We start from the raw sequence: 22452 nt of genomic DNA on the forward strand, positions 1-22452 counted from the left end.
GATATTATTTTAGTAGTATATCTTTATATAACTATATTTTGTTATATATACACAGAGAGTATTTCTGAACTTTCTATGATGAAATAATGCATAACCACTCACATTTTGGTCTGTCTAAAATACTATTTACTCTTTTGTTTTATGAATTATAAGTTGTAGTAATATAATTACATATATATATATAATGTAGTAATACAAGACATATTTTAAAAACAATGTTTTGTATCAATAAGTATGTGAAAGATACATATTCTTATTATCTTGAATAGAATAATGTATAAGTGGAATTATATAAGAAATGTTTATCACATGTGTTGTTCATTATAAGTATAAATTTATGAATTATATTTGATAATCTGAAATTTTATATATACATACATATGTTTCTTAAAACTTAGACTGTAAAATATTATCTGTGATTTTTCTATATTTATCATATATTGTGTACACATTATTTGCTACGATTTATTTGTTTATAGGCTTCACTTGAAAATTGTTTGATATGATTTATATATTTCCTTCTACGATCATTATCGACCATGAGAGAGTTCTAGAAAGAGCAACTCGTTAACTTAAATAATGTAAAAAATTTTATATTGATATATATGTAAATACGTAATGTAGAGAAGTAATTAAATCTATCCAGTAGTAAGCGAAGTAATTAAATTTATCCAGCACCATCGTATGAATATATTCTTAAGAATATATGTGAAAAAGATTTATGTAAAAAGATTTATTTTGTAAAAATTTCAATGAGATGATATGGCACGATCGTTCCAAGCGCAGAAAAGTGTATGCATTTTTTGTCTAATACACACGCACACACATAACATACATACATACATACACATAGTTCACAGAATATCCACATACCACCAAATATATCCAATAATTCACAAAAATATTTAAAAATATATGAACTTTTTGTTGTTTTATCACCAACATGTATTAAATATGTATTTGCTGTTGCTGGAATAAATGTGCATTTATATATATATATATATATATATATATATATATTTGAAATTATTTTTGAAGCTATCCTATGTATATTTTATTATATATATATATATATATATATATATATATATATATATATATATATATATAATTATGAGGTTCCTTCCAAATAAAATATTACAAATTAATATTTCAAGAACTACTAGATAAAAATATATGATTCAAGTAGCATTTTTCTTATTAGAAATCTTTTTAAATGTTACAATTGAATTTTCAAAATTACTTTAAGAAGGCGGCAACTTTAAATTTCAAATGTATTCTATGTAGAATGTGCAATCCGAATTTCCTTGTTCTAATAGTATAATTTTTAATTGTTATAATGTTTTAACAAATAATGAGTGGCAACTAAAATCTTTCGAATATTATTCAAGATTGTTATTAAATAAATATGTTTAATCGTGATATCAAAGATGCATTTACAAACAATAATAAAAGATATTTTTAAGTTAATTTTTAAATTTAAGTATTTATTTTACTTATATAGTTACATTTATTTCTGTACACAATTCACAATTGACTATATGATTATTTTTTAAACATATTTACATAATTGAACTCGTCAATTTTTTTGTTTATTATGTGCCAGAATTCACTTCTTCGTATAGGCTTAAAAGACAAAGTTTAATTAATATTGTCATCGACTTCTATTCTAATACGATTTAAAACATTGTACATTGATTTACATGTTATAATAATCGTGTAATTTAATGATATAATCTTTGTAATATATGAAATCATACTTATACACGATCTTTTCTTATATGCATAGTTTCGTATATCTATAATTAATATGGGAAGTTGGGCTATTTAACAACATTATTTGAAATATTTCCAATCAATACATCTTTACATTTTAAGTTTATAATGTAATGTAATATATTTCAAAAAGATTAATTTTATACAACAGTACCGATTCAGAAATATATAAATTATAGATTTATAAATAGAATAATTGACAAAAAAGAATACTATTAACTTATGAGTAATTACAATCAACACAAATATAGTTTCTTCATTTTTATATTATATAAAATCAATATTGTTTTTGGGAATTAAATTTTATAAAATCAAAGAGGTTTGAAAATGTTTTGTTAATAATTACATGTTATCTTGTAAATAATATTTGCTAATACCATTAGATATCTTTAATTTATTAAGATATTAGATATCTTTAATCTATTAAGATATTTGGCCATTATATCGGCAATTATACATATTTCAATTAAACAGTACATAATATATTGAAATTTAGACTTTAACAATAATGTGATAATCACTTTTCTATTATACATAATCTACATATATTATATACATATATATGGAAAAATTATTTATAATTACTAAATATAATTGAAATATATATACTATAAGAATACATGACACATAAAACTTGTTTTTTAATATATTTAACAATAAGATATTTATTTTCTAAATTGCGGATAACATTTGTTTCATTAAATATATTCATATAATACACTTATGAATGTTTTTTATAGATGTAACAAGGCGTATATCTCTGTATAAGTCTTGATTTTTTACATTTAAAGATCAACATTTTAGTTCTGTACATGACAGATCAATGCATAGAATTATACATTGTAGCAATACTATTTAGAACCGGAATTGAATTTCTATATCGCATTAATATGTAAAATTGCGCCCCAACTATTAAAAAGTAAGTTAATTAATAAAATCAAATAAACTATCAAATAAAATTTATATTATTATAATTATTATTATAGTTAAATTTATAAATATAATTCAGAAATATTTAATTGTGATACAAATTACTTGAGAATTTAATCATTGTTATATTATACATAATTTCATATATAATTATTTTCTTTATATGTATTTAATACTTGAAGAAAATATATATAAGGGAATGCAAAAATTATTGTGCACAGTTCTGAGTAATATTATAGATTATAGATTATGTAACATTCTCAATATTTTAATAATTTAAAAAAATAACGATTTCTTCCTGAGAAAGATTTGATGATTTTTTTCAATTATATATAATAAATTGCAATTATAAATACATAAAGTTAAAACAAAATCGAAAGTTTCTGGAAATATATTGTCTTTTTAATATGGGCGAGGAATTTGTACGCACTGTTACTTATTCTTGATATAATAAAAATGTCACCTTCACAAATAAATGGAAGTGTTCGGGAAAAGAAAAGTAAAATTAGACCTTCTAATTAGACCTTGTTATCAACCATATCTACATTGATCTTGTAATACACATATGGGAAATAATCGCTTTGGCCAAAACCTAGTCCTGGTATATCCAAATTCTGTTAAAAGTAAAATGTCTTTGTAAATATAAATTTGTTTCATAAAAATATTATATATTTAAAATAGATATATATTTATTTACAAGAAACTTTTAATAAATGTTTCAAAATTATATTTAATTATATTTAATTTTATTTAATTCCATAATATAGTATAATAATATACTTTGCATAACTTACATCTTGATTATGTTGCGCTGGTGTACCTGTAGCAGATGAATCTAAATGAGCATAAAGCTGATTTAAAACGTCACGTAATCTTCTCGCACATTTTTTATGCGGATGTAACAATATTGCTTGGAAATTTACAGGTAGGCCATATCTATAAATCATTTATGTTATAATGTTATAATACCACTCTATTAATAGGGTATAACTGCACACAAGGTGTAACTGAACAAACATACATAGAGCACATCTTCAAATATAAGACAACAATTTAAATCAAAAAGTCTTCAGCCATTTTTTGATCTTTCTTTTCATACAATATTAAAGTTAGCTAATCAATATCTATCTAAAGATAAATCATCCCGCGATAAAAAGGAATCCCCTTTGTATGATTTTGACATAACGTTGTCAAGATCATGACCCTGAGTGATTTTCAAAAGATTTTGACCATCGCTCGTTGTTTAATAAAAGTTATTAATAAACGTTAAAGTCATACGAAGAAGATCCTCTTTTATACAGGTTTACACTAATTTTAACATTTTATAAAAACGAAAAGAAAGGTCAGATAAAAAAATAGCTTTAAACTCTTCGATTTGAATTGTTATCTTGTATCTGATGGTATGTAAGTTTGTTTAATTACACCTTATATATTATCATTGTATTTTATATGAAATATTTAATGGTACCTAAGAACAGATTCAACAAATACACGTAAAGCTTTGACATGGATCCAAGCACAAAAACATTCACTAAAATTCACTTTCAACCAGCGAACAAGGGGTCCGAATTGTTTTTTCTTATCAGTAACCAACTTTGTAATTTCATTTTTTCCTATAATGTAAACAAAATAAATCTCATTTTCTTTACATAACATAGATATATTTAATTTTAATTTTTTAAATCGTGAAAGACATCACTCAAAGAAACGTTTCAACAAACCTGCTGCTAGTTCTTCTTCATTATATATAAAATCTCGTACAATAAATTTTTTCTCACGAGCATGTAATTTAAATTCGTCCATTACTTTTTTAAATAAAGTGATTGTAAATAACCCATATTCTGAGTCTTGAGTAATAAGTTGAGTACTACGCGGTACAATCATGTCTGTTAGTTTTTCGTAACAACTGTACCAATCCTGAAAGTTGGATCTAAAAATATAAGACATAAATATCAATTTTACATATTATTAAAATTTAATCCTTAACAGCTTTAATAACTAGTAATAGTTTTAATAATTTTAATAATATATTGCGAGTTTTGACTGTACATGTATTTACTCACCTTGGTACAATCACAAGCAAAGTAGTTAGATATTCGCTGTCCAAGATAAAATGTTCCTTTTTCACTAAATCTGCTAAATTGCGTGTTAGTAAACTTCCCCTATTGAGATATGTTAAATATATTTTTATTTAATAATTTAGTCGAGTAATATATTCTTCAAAATATGAAACATCAAACTTACGTCTGCTTTTTTTCAAGATTTTGTAAACTGCCTTTCAGATTATTGTACATTGTGGATTTAGTTTTCAGATCAGCATCAATTTGTCCCACTTGTTTACTGATAATGTCTGCGATGTTTCTCAAAGATTGTTTGATGGGATATTTAGCCATATCCCACTGGAATCGAGTTATATATGATGGCAGATCACCTAGTAAAATTTAAATATTAATCACACATTTCTGTTTCAAGTAAAAAATTATAATGTCACTTTGCAAGCAGAGCTTCAGAGTTAATTAAATGTGTGTATATTTTTTCTGTTGAACTTTTTATATACATATATTCTTTGGCATATATCAACATGTAGGCTTTATAAGTATTATAAATATTAATATTAAATTATTAATATTAAACAAATTCACAATAATTTCTTAAAAATTCTGGATATTATCAACATATACAAATGTTTATTCTTTTCGTGTTTTTAATGTAATAAAGAGAGAGAAAGAGAAAGAGAGAGAACCTAATTTCAAATGATGTTCAATGTATGATATACATAATGATAAGATAAAGAAAAATTTCCATACAATTTTTTTATTCTAATATGCCTATCGTGAATATCACAAGCAAAAAGCAAGACATACATAAAGTATATCATGCAATCAAAAATAAAGAGATAATTAAATAAATCTTATAAAAAATATTTGTTAAACATTTAAGTATTATAAACATTCAAGTTACTTGCATAAAATTCTGTGCATAATATTTTATGTACAAATATAAAAGAAATTTTTATAATTAATAAAATTTTCCCTTAATACATGTAGCAATCTCTGCAAAAATCTTTAAATTTATACATATTTATGTGAATATGTGAGCACATGTTTTATTAATATTTTGAAGCCCGTCTATTATCTTATTGTCTTTCTATTGTACTACTTCTCATTATGCATCATAATTTTAATATAATAATTCAAATTTATGCGTTAATGTAACAATAGATAAATATAATTTAACAGAAGTAGATCTTCCTATACATGCATATGAATATAATGAATATACATGTAGATCTGTACGTGTGCGCATGTATATTAAAATCCATAAAAAACATTATTAATTACGTTTTTTATTTTATTTTTATTTCCAATTATCTGTACTATTTTTCTTACATATTTGTAAGAAGTACCTACATTCCATACATGTTCAATAAAACAATTTCTAGCACAAAATACATGTATATATTTGCAGTTAAAGAAAATTCTTATATGCATTGAAAAGAAAAGAGAGAACTTATTAAATATATAATACATAAATCATAAAATTTTTCAAGATTTTTAATACTTCATTGATATATTGAATTATGATTATAAAAGTTAAAAATTCTAAATTTTTTTTTTAGTATACATCTCCAAATAAATTATTTTTTTATATGCCATCGCTCGTGTTCAATATTACAAATTGGTAAGTTATTGTAAAGATATACACTTAGTATATTAATTAAGATTATTATGAGATCTTTCCGCTAAAAATATAAGAAATATATACAAATTATTTATTAATGCAAATAACTAATCCAAATACTAATACAAAATTTTTTTTTCGGTATACTCAATTTATATTATAAAACGCGAGTCTGATATACAAAAAATAATTCATTTCAACATATTTTGTAAAAAAAAAATTTAGAAGTTCTCATTTTTTTATTTCTAATTCTATTGATTCTATTAATTCTTCAGTTATAATTCAATATAACTGCAATAAGAAAAAAGAAGTTTTAAGACTTTATATTTATAACGTGCACATTAGTACATTAAATTATTTATTTTCTTCTTCACATTATTCATATATATTATAAATTTAATTAATTTAGCAATTATATAATTACAAATGAGTTTGCTAAATTTTTATGATATTCATTCAATTTATAATATACGGATAATTATGAATAATTTCAATTAGTAAAGATAATAAATGCAAGTAATAAACTTATATATTATCATTTATAATATATATTATAATTTTATTATTTACATATTTATGTTATATCTTTATAACGTAACGAAATGTAACGTAACGTATCTTTATAACAAAATATATATTAAATATATATTACAACTTTATAATATAATAGTAAATATCTATATTAACTTACACATCACTTGCTTTTTCACATATATTGTAGAGGGTATATTCTCTTAATACACATTTTGAAATATGTAGCGTTTTATTTTTATTCCTTAAATATATAATTTTGAAATACTATAAAAATATATATATATATATATATATATATATATATATAAAATTTTTAGAAAAAAGGATTTAATTCCATTGATTTTAATCTTGACATGTATTTTCAAGATTATAATTCTCAATAATTTTCAAAAAATTTTCATCATATTAAGCATTAATCTCATTAAGCTATTGGTTATTAACTCTCACACTACTGACGATACCGACAATCGCGCAACTATGCCTAGATCATTATGGATCTATACTGTTTTCACTTATGTAAGGATTTAAAAATAAGATTTTTATCATCAGAACGACTAATTTTTTTATTTACCAAATTAGCAATCTCATTTTTAGTCGATATTATACAGAATATTGGGAGAAGTCGATTTATATAAAAAAAGGATAGATTAGAAAGAAGAATTTTAAAAAAACTGGATTAACTTTTAAGTGATCTTGGCACTTACACCTAGATCAAATTAATATCCTTTTTCTTCTTGAAATCAAACAACTTTTTCAATAACAATTTTTTAAATGAATCTAAAAACAAAAGTCAGACTATCGCAATAAACATTTTGTGTATACATTTTGTAAATAATTGACATTTAAAGGCACAGTAATATAAATATGTTTAATACGAAGTATGGCTCTTAAACAACTGAATTATGTGCGTAAATAACTATAATATAAGAAAGAACTAAAACAGAATAGGAGAAAGAAGATTGTTGATTTCGAACCTTTTAACAATCGAGTCCATTTTTGGCCTGTCAATTAATTCATTTGATTGTTAATTGATGTACTTACTGTGTTGCCAAAATGAGCACACACTTTTCTGTAAGCAGTTTTTAGCGAAAAACCACATATCAGTGCTGGATCACCTGTTCTATTTCGAGTTGGTATCCTATAATTTTTTCTTTAAAATCAAAAATATATTAAAGGAGACTTACTTAAAGTCTCCTTTAAAAAGAACCATCAAAGAAATGATTAAAGCAAAAACAATAGAATTGTTAAAAGACCTAACAAGAATGGATTTTTAATTGTTTTTAACAGAAGAATGCAGCGATGGACAAATAAAGGGGAATATATTGAAGAGGATAAAAATTAAAAAATGTAAAATATTTTAATAAAGTTCTATTTATCAATCAAGCACTAATCTTTGATTATTTAATAGTCACACATCGTATGACAGAGAACTATAAATATATTCTTCCTACTTCTTTTATCTATCTATATTTAGCTATTAGTTTTCCCAAACATATTTTTTATTCTATAAATCATAACAAACACTTCAAAGATGTCGTTTTTTCTTTTAATCATCTTTTTCAAATTTTCAATCGTTCACCTCCTCAAAATACAAGATCCGCTCACTGAAGATAATGAAGTGGACAAAGTTTCAAAGCTATATCTACAAGAAAGAGAAATGATAGACTCCAAAAGTCGACAATGACAGGATGAACATCTGGATTTAATAAATAATTTGGTCTTGATTTTGATCCGCATCATTATCATCTCATCGTTATAATTATCTTCAAATGATTTACAATTAAATCGACCCTGACCTTTTTAGTAGTTCACAAACAGTGTGGCTGTTGCTCAAGCTTTCCTTCATTGTTATAATTCGATAAGAAAGAAGAAAGGATTCGCAGAAGTAGAATTGGAATATGGTATCGAGGATTTAGAAGCAATGCACCAATAATGATAGAAACATAAATGTATGGACAAGAAATAATTATTAGATTGAATTTTGAGATTACAGATGTCCTGAATATCATACGATAATTTTTTTGTCGAGCATGGAAAAATAATCTTGGTAATGTTTATGGGAGTTATGATAATGATAATGTGATGATAACAATGCTGCTATTGCTCATAATGACAATCATGATAATAATGACGTTGGTGATGATGCTGACCTAAACAGATGGCCGGTTCTGGTTCGGACTTCTCCAATTGCGTCCACTGTTTTTGAAACTCCTTTGTAGTCGTGTGTGATGGTGTAACAGGGGAATTAGACCCCTGGGTGTATGGACCCCCATCGGGGCTTGAGCTCTCCCAATCCATTGATGTTTGACCTAGCCATTACAGCCCAGTCCCAATCTCATGCAATTTTTCTTATTGTTTTGCTCAACTATTATTGTTTTTTATGCAAATGCCTAACGATAATGCTGACGAAACTAAATAAGAATAATTTAAAAGAATACAAAGTATTTAGCACAAATTATCTGGATAAAATCTATAAACATATAGATTTTAACTTAAAGTCTGATTTGGAAATATCAAATGTACAAATTCAGTTTAATGCATTTTTGCAAATAATGCATAATGCATAATTGATTAAATGGTGATAGATATATCAATCAATTGCAAAATATAAACTAATACAAAAGTGATTTAATTAAAAAAAAGTGAATGATTAATCAATTCAGTAATATTCAGTAATATTATAAAATCATTTTAAATATGTAATTTACAGAAATTTATTATAGTCTATGTATAAAATATAAATTTTATTTTATTTGCGTGTATGTGTATACAACATATACACACATACAAATATATACATATATACAAGCATTTTCTGCCCCTCTATTTTATTCTAAATGCCCTAACGAAATTTTTGGAAAACAATATGAAGGAAAAATAAAAAATTATAAGATTTTAAAAAGGGAATTTAGCTTATATTAGAAAAATGAGATTATCATATTTGAGTTATGGCCATAAATTGCATCTTTCAAATAAAAATCCTGTTTTTATAATCTTACTATCGTGAAAACTTTGTTCTAAAAACATATATATTATATTCTTGATTATACTATGTATTAAAAAGGATATCGTCAGCATCAGAGTTATCCAAAGAAAGAAGTAGATATGGTGCAATTTATATTTGAGCGTTTATTTGTATATGTGCGCGCGCACGCAATTTGTAGTACTCACTGACTTTTACATACATATTATACTAAACTGTTAACACGGCCATATCTTATACGGTAAGAGCAAAATAAGAGCAGCCATTTATAATTAGACAAATGCAATTTTTACAATAATTATTGAAATATTCATTAAAAAGAATCCGCATGTTTCGCGGATATCCATATATACAGGGTGGGGCATTTATCTTGAGACAAGATAATATCTCGATTGGAGTCGATTATTTTGAAAAAAGTTTTAGACAAAAGTTGTAGGATTTTTCCCGGGCAATCCGACGGTGACCTTAGATTTGACCTTGGATAATCATTTGAAGGTCACATAAAGATTACATTCAATTTCTTAAATGGAACCCCCTATTTTTCATTGCATATTCTTGTAGCTTATCTCGAGAGCTTTCCAAAACACTATAATTAAGTACCTTTTTATTAAGTACTTTTTGAGTTATAAGGCTTGAAATAATTTCTTAATTTTACATAAACCATAAAATATCTAGTAAACCATTCATTTTTCGATTATCTTACCTTCATACTTTTATGTACAAAATAATGAGAGGAATCAATTGGTGTAAAGAAAACACATAGTTGTTTCTAAGAAAAAATATGTAATTTGCAATTAACAATTCCATATTTTTTCTTAAAAACAACTGTATGTTTTCTTTACACCAATTGATTCCTCTCATTATTTTGTACATAAAAGTATGAAGGTAAGATAATCGAAAAATGAATGGTTTACTAGATATTTTATGGTTTATGTAAAATTAAGAAATTATTTCAAGCCTTATAACTCAAAAAGTACTTAATAAAAAGGTACTTAATTATAGTTTTTTGGAAAGCTCTGGAGATAAGCTACAAGAATATGCAATGAAAAATAGGGGGTTCCATTTAAGAAATTGAAGGTAATCTTTATATGACCTTCAAATGACTATCCAAGGTCAAATCTAAGGTCACCGTCGGATTGCCCGGGAAAAATCCTACAACTTTTGTCTAAAACTTTTTTCAAAATAATCGACTCCAATCGAGATATTATCTTGTCTCAAGATAAATGCCCCACCCTGTATATATATATATATATATATATATATATATATATATATCCAGCCTAATTATAATTGACTGCTCTGGCTTCAGTTGTAACATCTATTAGTTTATAATATATAGAAGTCTATAGTACTTGTTCAAAATTATTATTTAATTTCAAGTAAAAGTTTTAATTTCGCTAGAATTTCTAATTAAACCCAAACATCATGTATAATATTATGCAAATATTTTTAATATTTTTTCATATTTCTATATTTTTATATTATTTTTTTTTATATTTTCTTTCATAATATAATTGACTATTTATGAAAAAATTCCTAACGTTATTTCATAAAAATGTTAGATAATCTTAAGTTCAAGATTTTGCAAAACATAAAAAATTATCATAAAAGATTACTATAAAATTACTAACTGATAACAGGGATAATATTAAGTTCTCTCATTTTTCAAAGAAAATAAAATGAAACAAACCATTATAAAATATTTACCGGATATTTAAATTAAGAGATTAATTTATTTAGAGAGAGCAAAAAATTAATTTTTTCTTACATTTTCTGAAAGTATAATGTTTGGAGATTATTTTTCAAATTTTATTGAAAAGCTCGCAAAATTAATGAAGATTTTTAATTAAATTTTTAATAAGATGGCGAAGAAGAAGGTCTTAAAAGTAAGCTTGTTTACGACACGTAGATAGAATATCGATTTTTTCAGTAACTAAAAGAGCAATAGACACATAAACACATTTACACGTATATTATTATCACATTTACCTAGAAATGCATCGAAGGAAATACACAAAATGAAAATTTGCACGCAACTTGATTGAATGTTTTAAAACATATTTATTGCGCTTCAAAAATTATTAAAATAAAAGCATACTTAAATATTCGTATTTTTAATGAAAGATTTAGTCTAATATTAACAATTTTTAATGCAGATATCATAAAAATAAAATCATAAAATTAAAAATATTCGCTCAATTATAGAACAGCTGACAGATCTGCATTGTGGACAGACATCAGTATCCGAAACGAGATTAAATAGGTCCAAATACCAAGCGGCTAAAATAAGTTTTTAGAAGAAATCGAAAGTCTATTATACGATTTTAGCAAATGAAATAAATAGATAAATTTTACTAAAAAATACTCGCAAAATTATGTTTTCAAAATTGATGTGATTTATCTTGAAAAGATAATAATTAGGGCCACATTGCACAGCTGTATATATATGCATAGCATAAAATCGTATGATGAGCATCGAGTATTATATTATGTCAATATGATTTAATACTCAATGCTCATTGATCCATATGCTACACAATTTTAGTCCTTAATCAGAAGACTTTATCTTTTTGTTTTAAATGAAAGAGAACACTTCTTGGGACACTAAATCTAGCAAAAATTAAATATTCAATAATTAATCACTTTTTAATTTTTTTAAAATGTAAAAAATTTTAATAAAATTAAGATATATTTTTAAATGATATTACTTTGATTTTCTTCAAATTCTTTGATACAAAATTTGATTTATAATAATATAAATATAGCTTATCAAGTGAATTTATAAATTTTTATTTTTCGTATAATTATTTCGAAAATAATTATATGAAAATAGTATGATCGTAGAACATCGTGCACTTTTAAAAATGTTACGCGCGTAGATTGATATTTAACAAACAAAAATCAAATATCTAATATTAATCAAATATTGAGGTACTGCTAAAATATCAATGAAAATATAGAGTAGAACGATCAGATTCTGTCAAATTATATATCTCTTAAAATCATTTTTTCTATTGTTAGAATGAAGGCTAAACCCTTAATTTTTTCAAGCAGAAGTAGTTTATTTCGTGTAGATATAAATACTATAAATTTTGTCCGCAAAATAAATCAATTTACCCACAAAATAAGACAAAATTACCATAAATTCGAAAAAGCAGCTCAGCAAACTCAATAAATTTTCTATTCATTATATGTCACCAATGCTAATTATTAATTTGTTTAATATAAAAGTATTTAATATGAAAGTTTCTTGATAATCAATTACAATGATAGATATTTACGATATTGACAATAAAATATTTTATTGTTAGAAAGTACATTGTGTGATTTGGTTGTCCTTTTATTTTTCTGCAACATTCTATAATTGAGAAATCTATAAAATACAAAATTCTATAATTGATCTTATCTCTATTAAATTCTAAGTCAACTTAATGATATATAGGGTGTCCAGTGATAATCGCCTAACCTTTCACGATAAACTGTAAAAATATTGGCAATATCGATTATTGATAATCAAATAAATTTCTTCTGTTGGCAATATAATATATAATTGTATATATATTATTTTAAAATAGTTGAATACGAGTTACGTTTTTCTTTCAATACCATATCGACTTTTAAAATCAATTAAATCATATACAAAATATCTAATAATAATTGGTTAACTTTTCGTGCAGGTAAAACGGATAAAGAAACATATAACTCATATTCAACTATTTTAAAATAATATATATACAATTATATATTATATTGCCAAGAGAAGAATTGTTTGATTATCATCAACCATCGATATTGCTAATATTTCTACAGCTTATCTTTTTCTTTGAATATTTAATTAAATCTTTTTTTATGCAAAGATATTGTTTAGTAGGATATCTCAGATAATATTGTTTTTGAGAAATATATGTATATTACACTAGCTATATATATTACAGTTCTTCATAATTGTATCAACATTCTCTCAAAATTAAGAGAATATTAATAATTTTATTAATTGAATAATTAAGCATTACTATCATAAAAATAAGATAAAGAAAAGCCATAAATAAAAAAAAAATTAGAGAAAACTCAATGCCTACAAAATTTAATATATTATAAATAAAATAATACATAATATTATGTACTAAATACATAATATTAAAAGAGAATAAATAAATATACGTGTGTAAATGCAAATAAGTTTTTTGAGTAAGGGTTTTCTGAATTTGTGCGCGTACATACATACACACACCCGTAGGCGCGCGCACGCATACACATACATATACGCGCATCAATGTTTGAAAACTAGCAAAGTTACATTTTTCTTTGCTAAATAATTTCTAAACTACTAAACTTAGGTCATACATGTCTTGAGAATTTTCTACACAAAATTCAATATTTTGTAATCTGCTATATATATATGTATAAATAATTCTTTCTATTATATATTTTTGGAAAAACAAGCTTACCTTTATACATGATTTTGAAATAAATATAAATTTGAATAAATTGAAATTTAAGATCACATCAATTTTTCCCTTTTTAAAACCTATACCTTATACTTTTTGTCTGAAACATTTTGACTCAGTTTGTTTCTTGCTGAACTATTTAAAATGAGACATGTATATATATATACATACGCGCGCGCGCACATACATATGCACAAAAGCACGCACATATTTATAATGATAAAATTTTGCGCTAGTTTAAATTTAGAGAAGAATTAAAAATTACAAATCTCTCCCTCCTCTCTTTTCCCCTCTCTCTCGCTCTCTTTTTTTCTTTCCTCCTTTTACTCCCCCCCCCTCCCTCTCTCGTTCACTTACTCTGTAATTTAACGTATATAAAGCGTTTTATAATTTTCTATTTAAAAAATTAGCTTAAATAATTATTAAATCATTAATAATCCATTAATTTGTAGTATATACAAAAAATATCCTGCTAAATAAAAAATTTTAAAAATATTAACAAAATTTTAAGAATAGAAAAATTATGAATATAACAAAAAGAAAAATTTTAATCTATTTTTATGAAATGATTTAATCTATTTTTGATATGAAGTATTTTAAATGTGGAGAAAGAGAAAAAGAGTGAAATTTTTTATAAATTTATATTTTATTATTTATTCTTAAATCCCAGCAGATTACTTCTAAATAAGTAGGGATATATGTAATAGAGGGTGGCACAAAAACCTAGACGTAATTACCTATTTAGGACAGAAGTATGATAAGTACGGATCTATGTAAAGCATTTAAAAAAATTTTTTTTTAACTTAACAAATAATCTCTCTAGAAAACAATATATGAAAACTAGAAAAATATGTAAATGAATTAAGAATCAAACCCGAATCAGGTTTTTCGCTTTTCAGATAACTCCTGCTCTCATTATTGAACTATTTAAATTAATTATACTTAATTTTAATTATACTTTATGTAATTTTTAACGTAATAATATAGTATAAAGTATATAACGCTATGTTGGTATCGCACTCAATGAATATAATGTCGACAGCCGTAGAGAAATCCACGCTACAAACAGCAACAGTATCTCAGAGAGATGATAATCGCCAGTTAATGACTGGACTATAAATACTGGGCAAGCAATCGCAAGAAATTTTTAAAGGTGGCAAATTAGCCACACTCTTGATTGTAAATAATCATACTTCATAAGAAAAAAATTTCTCATCATTTCTTGTGTAAGTTATCAACGTAATAATCTTCGAAATGAGCAAAATGTAACATTACATGACTTCAAAGTAATAAACAGAGTGTAGTATATATAATGATACGATAGATTCCATTAAAAAAAAAAATGCTTCGAACAAAAGTTGTTTGATTTTGGCTGTGTTCTGATATTCACTGCCAGATATTCATTGAAAATCTATAGTTTACGTCATGTATAGATTTTCAGTATTGGCAGTTTATATCAAAATGCAGCCTTTGACAGAGACATAAAATGATAAAGTTTGACTTTGCTGACAATTCCATGAAGATCACATTGAAATTTTTTAATGAAAACTCTAATTTTATATCATAGATTCTTGTAGTTAATGTCAGAACTTTTTTAAATCATTAATATAGTTAAGCTGAATTTCGTTTAGAAGCTTGAGTTATGAGACATTAAAGTTTAAGCACTATCGACATTAGTGCTAATGCATAGAATTCTCATATATTAGCAAAGGATAGATATTAGCAAAAAATAAACTAACTCTCGCTAAGGAAACGGAACATTGATGCTGTAACATCGTAAGCAAGTTGCTCAGTCAGATATACATTATGTTGCCTTCAAAAGGTATAATATGTATATGTGGCAATACCACGATTTATGTCGTGAAATAAGAGCATGTTTCCTTTGCTTAATGTTGTATTTATAGCTTCATGGGTTCCAGGGAAAAAATATATGCATTTAACTCGTAGTCTTATTTAATATTGTATTCGATTAATGTTCTTAATTTAATAATATCTCATAACTCAGGAAATTCAAGTAACCGTAGTGATCTTGACGTCAATTGCAAGAATCTATTATAAAATGTTAAGGTTTTCATTGGCAAATTTCAATGTCATCTTTATATAACTTTGGAACTGCAAAATTAAACTGATTTTATTATTTTATATCTCCTCAAAATATTTATTTCAAACATTATTTTCTAAAATAAAATATTTTTTATATATTTAAGCATATATTTTAAAATAGGATACCTTATGTACTTTTATAGGCAAGTTAGTATTGTACACATCCATGATGTATTTTTTACAAGTCAACAATTTCTATATCTTGAAGCAATTAATTTGAAGAATATTTTAAGATCAAAACCATAATAGCAAAGAATTGCATTAATATATTTTGTGTGTGTATGCGTGCGCGTGCACAAAAGTGTGTGTGTGTGCGTGTATTAAAACAAAAGTGTGTATAAAATATCTCATAAAATATTCATTTTTTTACAATTATTTTACCTTAATAATTTTATGCAAGAATAAAACGAGAGGAATCAATTAATGTAAAGAAAACACATAATTGTTTTTAAGAAAAAATATATCGCGGCTCGTTGCAAATTCATACATTTTTTTAAAAACAATTATATACTTTTTTTACACAAATTGATTCCTCTCTTTATTCTATACGTAAAAGTATTAAAATAAAATAATGAAAAAATGAATATTTTATTTAAAGTTATTTTAAAATTGTCTTATACTTCATATAAAATTATATCAATTTAAAATATAAGATATATCATAAACTATTCAATTTTTGTCTATCATATCTTTATAACTTCTTACGTGAAATATTGTGAGCAATTAATTTATAGAAAAAAATTAGGATGGTTCCATTCAAAAAATAAAGATAATCTTTGAAATGTTTGAAATGCCTCCACTTATGGAAAAAATGTAACTAGCTTATTATGGTCTTCTTGATACCTTACAATTGTCGTAATTACAATTTTTTCATATTTCTAAAAATAGCGCAGATATTCCAGGTGGACAAAATTATTGCTTCACTCTGTATATTCTTATAGGCAATCTAGCACTGACACATTTGATTCGTTTTTTTTAATCAACTAATGCAATAAATTTTGTATTTGTAAAATGATATATTTTTCTTTTTTTTAAAGTAATTAATTCAGAAAATAATTTTATAACAAACTCATAATCATTGTTGTTTTTTTTTTAATTTTAACAACTATTTTTATAGTATGTTATGCTCTTTCTATAAAAATTGAATTTTTTAAAAATATGTTTGCAATAGTTTCAAGCAATTAATTAGCAATAAATTCTAATGTATTTGTCTTTTAATTTGATTTACTGGTTTTTGAACGTGAAGAACTTTTTCTTCTTCTTATAAAATACAAACTAAAGCCATCAAACTTATTAGAAATAATAAATGATGATGTAATGATAATTTTACATATTATTAAGATCTAATAATTCACATAAAATCCTAAAATAAAGTATTTTCAATTAGACAGTTCATATGTAAATCTCATTAAAAAAATAATATAAATTTAAAAAAATTATTTTTTCAAGAAAAGAAAAAAGTGTTAAGTTTACACACGTTCCTTCAAAAAATTATTGTATAAAAAATGTTAGTTTAATACATTAAAAAGACGTTATTATTTAACTTTTGCAACAAAAATATATAAAAATTTAGATAATTTTTTATTTCCATTTATTTTCTTTTATGTCATAACTTTTTGTAGGAAAGACAGATTTAAATAATAGACAATAAAATAATATTTCTATGTATAATTAATGCCTTTTTATGTGTGTAAAATATTTTTTTATCTTTTCATCTTTTTATACAATAGTTTTTTAAATTAACATACGTGGACTTGACGCTTTTTTATATTTTTTTTTGAAAATATATTTGTAATATCTGAAAAATTAGAGTTCTCTTTTAAATATTATGTAATATAATTAATATTAATATTATTTAAAATATACATCAGTATATGTGCGTGCGTGTGCACATGTGCGCATGGAATGTGCGTGTATGTATTCTGTGTGCTGCGTGTATGTATGCACATACACATATATGAATCTGTATATCTTTATAATTACATATATTTTATTATATATATATATATATATATATATATATATATATATATATATATGCAAGAAAATTTTGTCTGTAATAACTATTAAAACATACAATGTTCTGTAACATTGTTTATTATTATGTGTGTACATTATTTATGTATGTAGGTAAAATCATTGAAATTTGTTCTATGAAAATAAATAACTATAATATTTTTTTATAATTTTAAATAATTGAAATGGGATAAAAAAATTTTCCGATTTTTTGTTCTGATTGATCAATCAAATAATTCAAGGCATTTATAATATTAGAATATATAGCATTTAGAATATATAGCTTATATATTCTAAAGTTTTAAAATAGATGGAAATTCTCTAAAATTGAATTCACTATCTTTAACTAAATACTATCTTTAACAAATCAAATAAAATCTAAATCAATTTTAATTAATAAGCAATGGAAATTATAAACACAAAAGACAAGTTAAAATAGTGCATGTTTCGTGTTGTGTATAGTATTCATTAGTACATTAGTTGATCAATGTTTTTCTAATTTAGAGTATCTTAAGAAATTGATGTATAGAAAATCGATCAATATTTGTAAAAGTTTAAAACATTTCAGTAATAATGTGTATGCATAATATTATCTAATATATATAACATTTCTATAACTAATTCTTTTAAGTGCATTAAATCAAACAGAGAACATGCACAATGCACATTTATTTAATATATTGAATGGAAAATTTAAATTCTGCTATAGAATCACACTTCCCAGTCAATTTGTATTACTCTATTCAACATCCTTTTATCCTGTATAATACAATAATTTAAAAATTAGAATAAAATGCAACATAATATCTTTCAACATTATAATAATATATTTCCAATAATTAATATTTTTTAGATAGAATTTATTAAATATTACTTAGCATTTTTTAAGAATAAAGAATGATCACTAGAGAGAGAATAGAAATATAAGCTGTGTCACAACCATCTTATAATATTTTAACATTATATTTTAAATATAAAATAAATTTAAAATAAATAATTGAAAAATTTAAAATTCTAATACAAAGATGTCAATAATTTTTTAATTATAAATATTAGAATATTGTGTAAAACTACACACTCAAGTCTCTAACTTCATTATATATGTAGAAATCATCTGTTATTAATATAAGTCCACTAATATTAATTTTTATAGCATAGCTAGTTTTAATTTATTGTTTCTTATGTGATTGTTATGTAAATTGTTGGTCAATAAAAAAATGAAAAGTCAATAATAAATGTCAGACCTCAATATATGTGTATGAATTTACAATTTCTATGTTATATTGGCCACTTTAATAGCTTATAACTTGAACACTTTTTGAAATCTTAACATTTTTGTATTAGAAATTTATTTTATTTTTAAAATAAGCATTAAAATATTATATGATAATTGTGAAGCACCTTATGAATATATATAAATTAATTTTTTTTAAATAATATTCTTCAGATACTGTTGTTGAAAGAGTAAAGTGTCCAAAAAGTGACAAGCCAACAAATATTTTTTTACTTACTGTTATTAGCCATCAAATTTTCATGCAATTTGTCTCTCTGATCCTCCAAAACTTCGCCCAGATACGTTGCCACTTTACGTGTAACTTGCTCCACATATCCATCAAGTTTGCCAAGATCATCCGATAAGCCAACTAATTGATCCAATGTTCCAACTTTTAGATCCGGAATGTGAAATTTGTAATTCACTGACAAAGAATGCTGCTTAGATGTTAAATTGTTCATAGTTTCCCATGTTTGCTGACAGGTTTTATCTCCTGGTGCCGATATTAGCCAGTATTCTGTCATTTTAACTAATATATCTTTTTTATAAATAACTTTTCAATATACCTAAAATAATACAACAATATATTTTCAATAACTTTAAAATATGTAAGCTATACATAAAAGTATAAATAGTTACAATAATGTAAATTTCATAAATTATACAATAATAATTTTCTTTTCTATCTTTTATAAATATTTATAAAAAAATAAAGATTGTATTTCTATAAAAAATTGAAATAAGTATCTATAAGAGAGTGTAATATTATTATAATAATATGTTTAGAAATAATAACATGAGTATAACATATTATGTAAAAAGTTATGTTGATTAATTGCTTTTAATCGTTATAATATTTTATCACATTTTTTATATATTTTATATTAATTCTTAGATATTATATATTTTAATATATATTGACATGTGTAAAACACATCATTTTACATATATTCATGTACAATTAAAATTGAAAAAATTAAATAAATTATATGCTTTTGTGTGTAATTGTAGATCCTAAAAACTTATATATGTTACAATAATATATTAAAGAAATAAATAATTACAAAAATATATTAATCTCAATAAACACAAGCTGATTTTTCCCAACCACCTGCTACTATCATGTTTGTCACCTATCAAGATATCAAAGGCACAAGTATACATCTGAGGAGTAAGCATGATTATCAGACAAAAATACGTAAATTCAAACTAAATTAAATTTCTGCAAATTATTGAACGTGCGGCGAGCGTAGAAAAAAAGGGGGTGTGGCACGAATAAATATCTGCTTAACGTTATATAATTAGATGTGTTTTCCACGTGACACACCGTACGTACGAATGGCGCGCTGAACAATCTACCGCCAATATCAACGTTAAAGAAAAAAAAAAAAAGAAAACAGTTCACGCGAGAATGTATATGTGAAAGACGCCAAGAGTGGCAAGTATTACATGAATTTTTATACTACTTAGTATAATAAATTTGACAGGAGAGATATTATGTCGAAAAAAAGCTGTTGTCTCGGATTAATTCAATGGCGTCGGTGGACGTCGGCTCTCTCGAAATCAATAATAAGGCACACGTTGGTGAAACGATATAACGATGTACAGTTATTTCACGTACATGCGTGAAAAAGCTTCGGCGAAAAAAATTCACGTGAAATTAAATAACTTTAAATTGATTTAATGCCGATAAAATTGACAGTTAAGTTGACAGTCCTGACAAAGACCGACGCACGATCGTCGACGATAAAATGGACGTAATGTAACGTACCAGCGGGAAATCGTTCGGAGATTCGTTACGTTGTCGTCAATATCGTTGACTCGGCCAATTGCCAGATCGGCGCTTTTCGAACTTTACAAGAATTTCTCGCTCGCTGAATGATACTGCTCGCCGACGACAAAATCAGCAGAAAACATTGTGACTCCTCACGTGATGACAATTATGTGCTGCTGCTTGCGTCTCATTCGTTAACTACACGAACTGAATATTGTCAGCTGATTCGTAACTCGACGAATGGCATGGTATAAATATAACACAGCAGAGAGTGAATAAGAGTTAGATTCTGGAATGTATAGGACTGAATTTATTCTTAATTTTCTTCACTAGGGTCCATATTCTGAATCCTCTTTTATCGATAAAAGGGCTTTTAAAAGTGGCCTGTAGCCAATCAGAAGGTTTATATGCCACTTTTATCGATGAAAGAGGATTCAGAATATGGGCCCAGAGCTCGCATAGTATGAAAATTCAATTCTTTCTCTATTTTGAATTTTATGCTGATTCTGTTTTAAGTTAGGAACAGAAAATATTTTATTCATATTTCAATAGTATCAATTCTATTCTATTTCCTGTTGCCTAGCATTGTGCAAGAGCTTTAGGATCGCAATCAGTCATACATGCAATCCTTAAAGTCTTTGCACAATGCTAGGCAACAAGCTGTAAGAATAGAAATTAATATCTATTCTCTACTTTTATTGGTGAATATTTTCTATTACGTGTTTTATTGATAAATTGTTTCTATTACCTGTTGTCTAGGATTGTGCAAAGGCCTTTAGTGTAATTTTTACGGAGGATTCACATTGCCATTTTCAACGTATATACTATACTGTTCTACATCCAATAGTAAAGTCCAGTAGGACCAATCGGACGCAGTATAAATTTTGGGAGCGTCCCGTTTGACCACGTTGCGATTGACCACAGCCAATTATAT

The 22452-nt window shown here is 24.7% G+C and overlaps 1 protein-coding gene and 1 pseudogene across 3 annotated transcripts; both read right to left on the reverse strand.

Moving 5' to 3' along the window:
- Positions 1-3044: 3044 nt before the first annotated feature.
- Positions 3045-22362, reverse strand: LOC105258946 (V-type proton ATPase subunit C). Of its 3 annotated transcripts, XM_025411296.1 has the most exons (10): positions 22267-22362; positions 21516-21807; positions 20809-20877; positions 19983-20310; positions 4951-5137; positions 4770-4868; positions 4428-4636; positions 4175-4319; positions 3501-3642; positions 3045-3320 (listed from the first exon to the last, which is right to left on the reverse strand). In XM_025411296.1, the coding sequence occupies exons 4-10, from the start codon at positions 20266-20268 to the stop codon at positions 3225-3227; spliced, it is 1164 nt and encodes a 387-aa protein (XP_025267081.1). In that variant the 5' UTR covers positions 20269-20310; positions 20809-20877; positions 21516-21807; positions 22267-22362; the 3' UTR covers positions 3045-3224. The 3 variants fall into 3 exon arrangements, with proteins under 3 accessions (XP_025267081.1, XP_011269145.1, XP_011268884.1); XM_011270843.3 differs by lacking the exon at positions 20809-20877 and having other exon boundaries at positions 19983-20273; XM_011270582.3 differs by lacking the exon at positions 20809-20877.
- LOC112638860 lies at positions 8409-9444 on the reverse strand (annotated as a pseudogene).
- Positions 22363-22452: the final 90 nt, after the last annotated feature.

Source organism: Camponotus floridanus, unplaced genomic scaffold (assembly GCF_003227725.1).
Source record: "Camponotus floridanus strain SB8 unplaced genomic scaffold, Cflo_v7.5 scaffold39, whole genome shotgun sequence".
NCBI classification, from domain to species: Eukaryota; Metazoa; Arthropoda; class Insecta; order Hymenoptera; family Formicidae; genus Camponotus; species Camponotus floridanus.

What these genes read in the sequence shown, in the direction of transcription:
- LOC105258946 (XM_011270843.3), bottom strand. Translation starts at nt 20,268, where the DNA reads ATGACAGAATACTGGCTAATATCGGCACCAGGAGATAAAACCTGTCAG. An exon ending in AAATTTGATGGCTAATAACA is followed by an intron (nt 5,138 to 19,982) that starts GTAAGTAAAAAA and finishes AAATTTTACTAG; the next exon opens with GTGATCTGCCATCATATATA. An exon ending in CAGCGCAACATAATCAAGAT is followed by an intron (nt 3,321 to 3,500) that starts GTAAGTTATGCA and finishes TACTTTTAACAG; the next exon opens with AATTTGGATATACCAGGACT.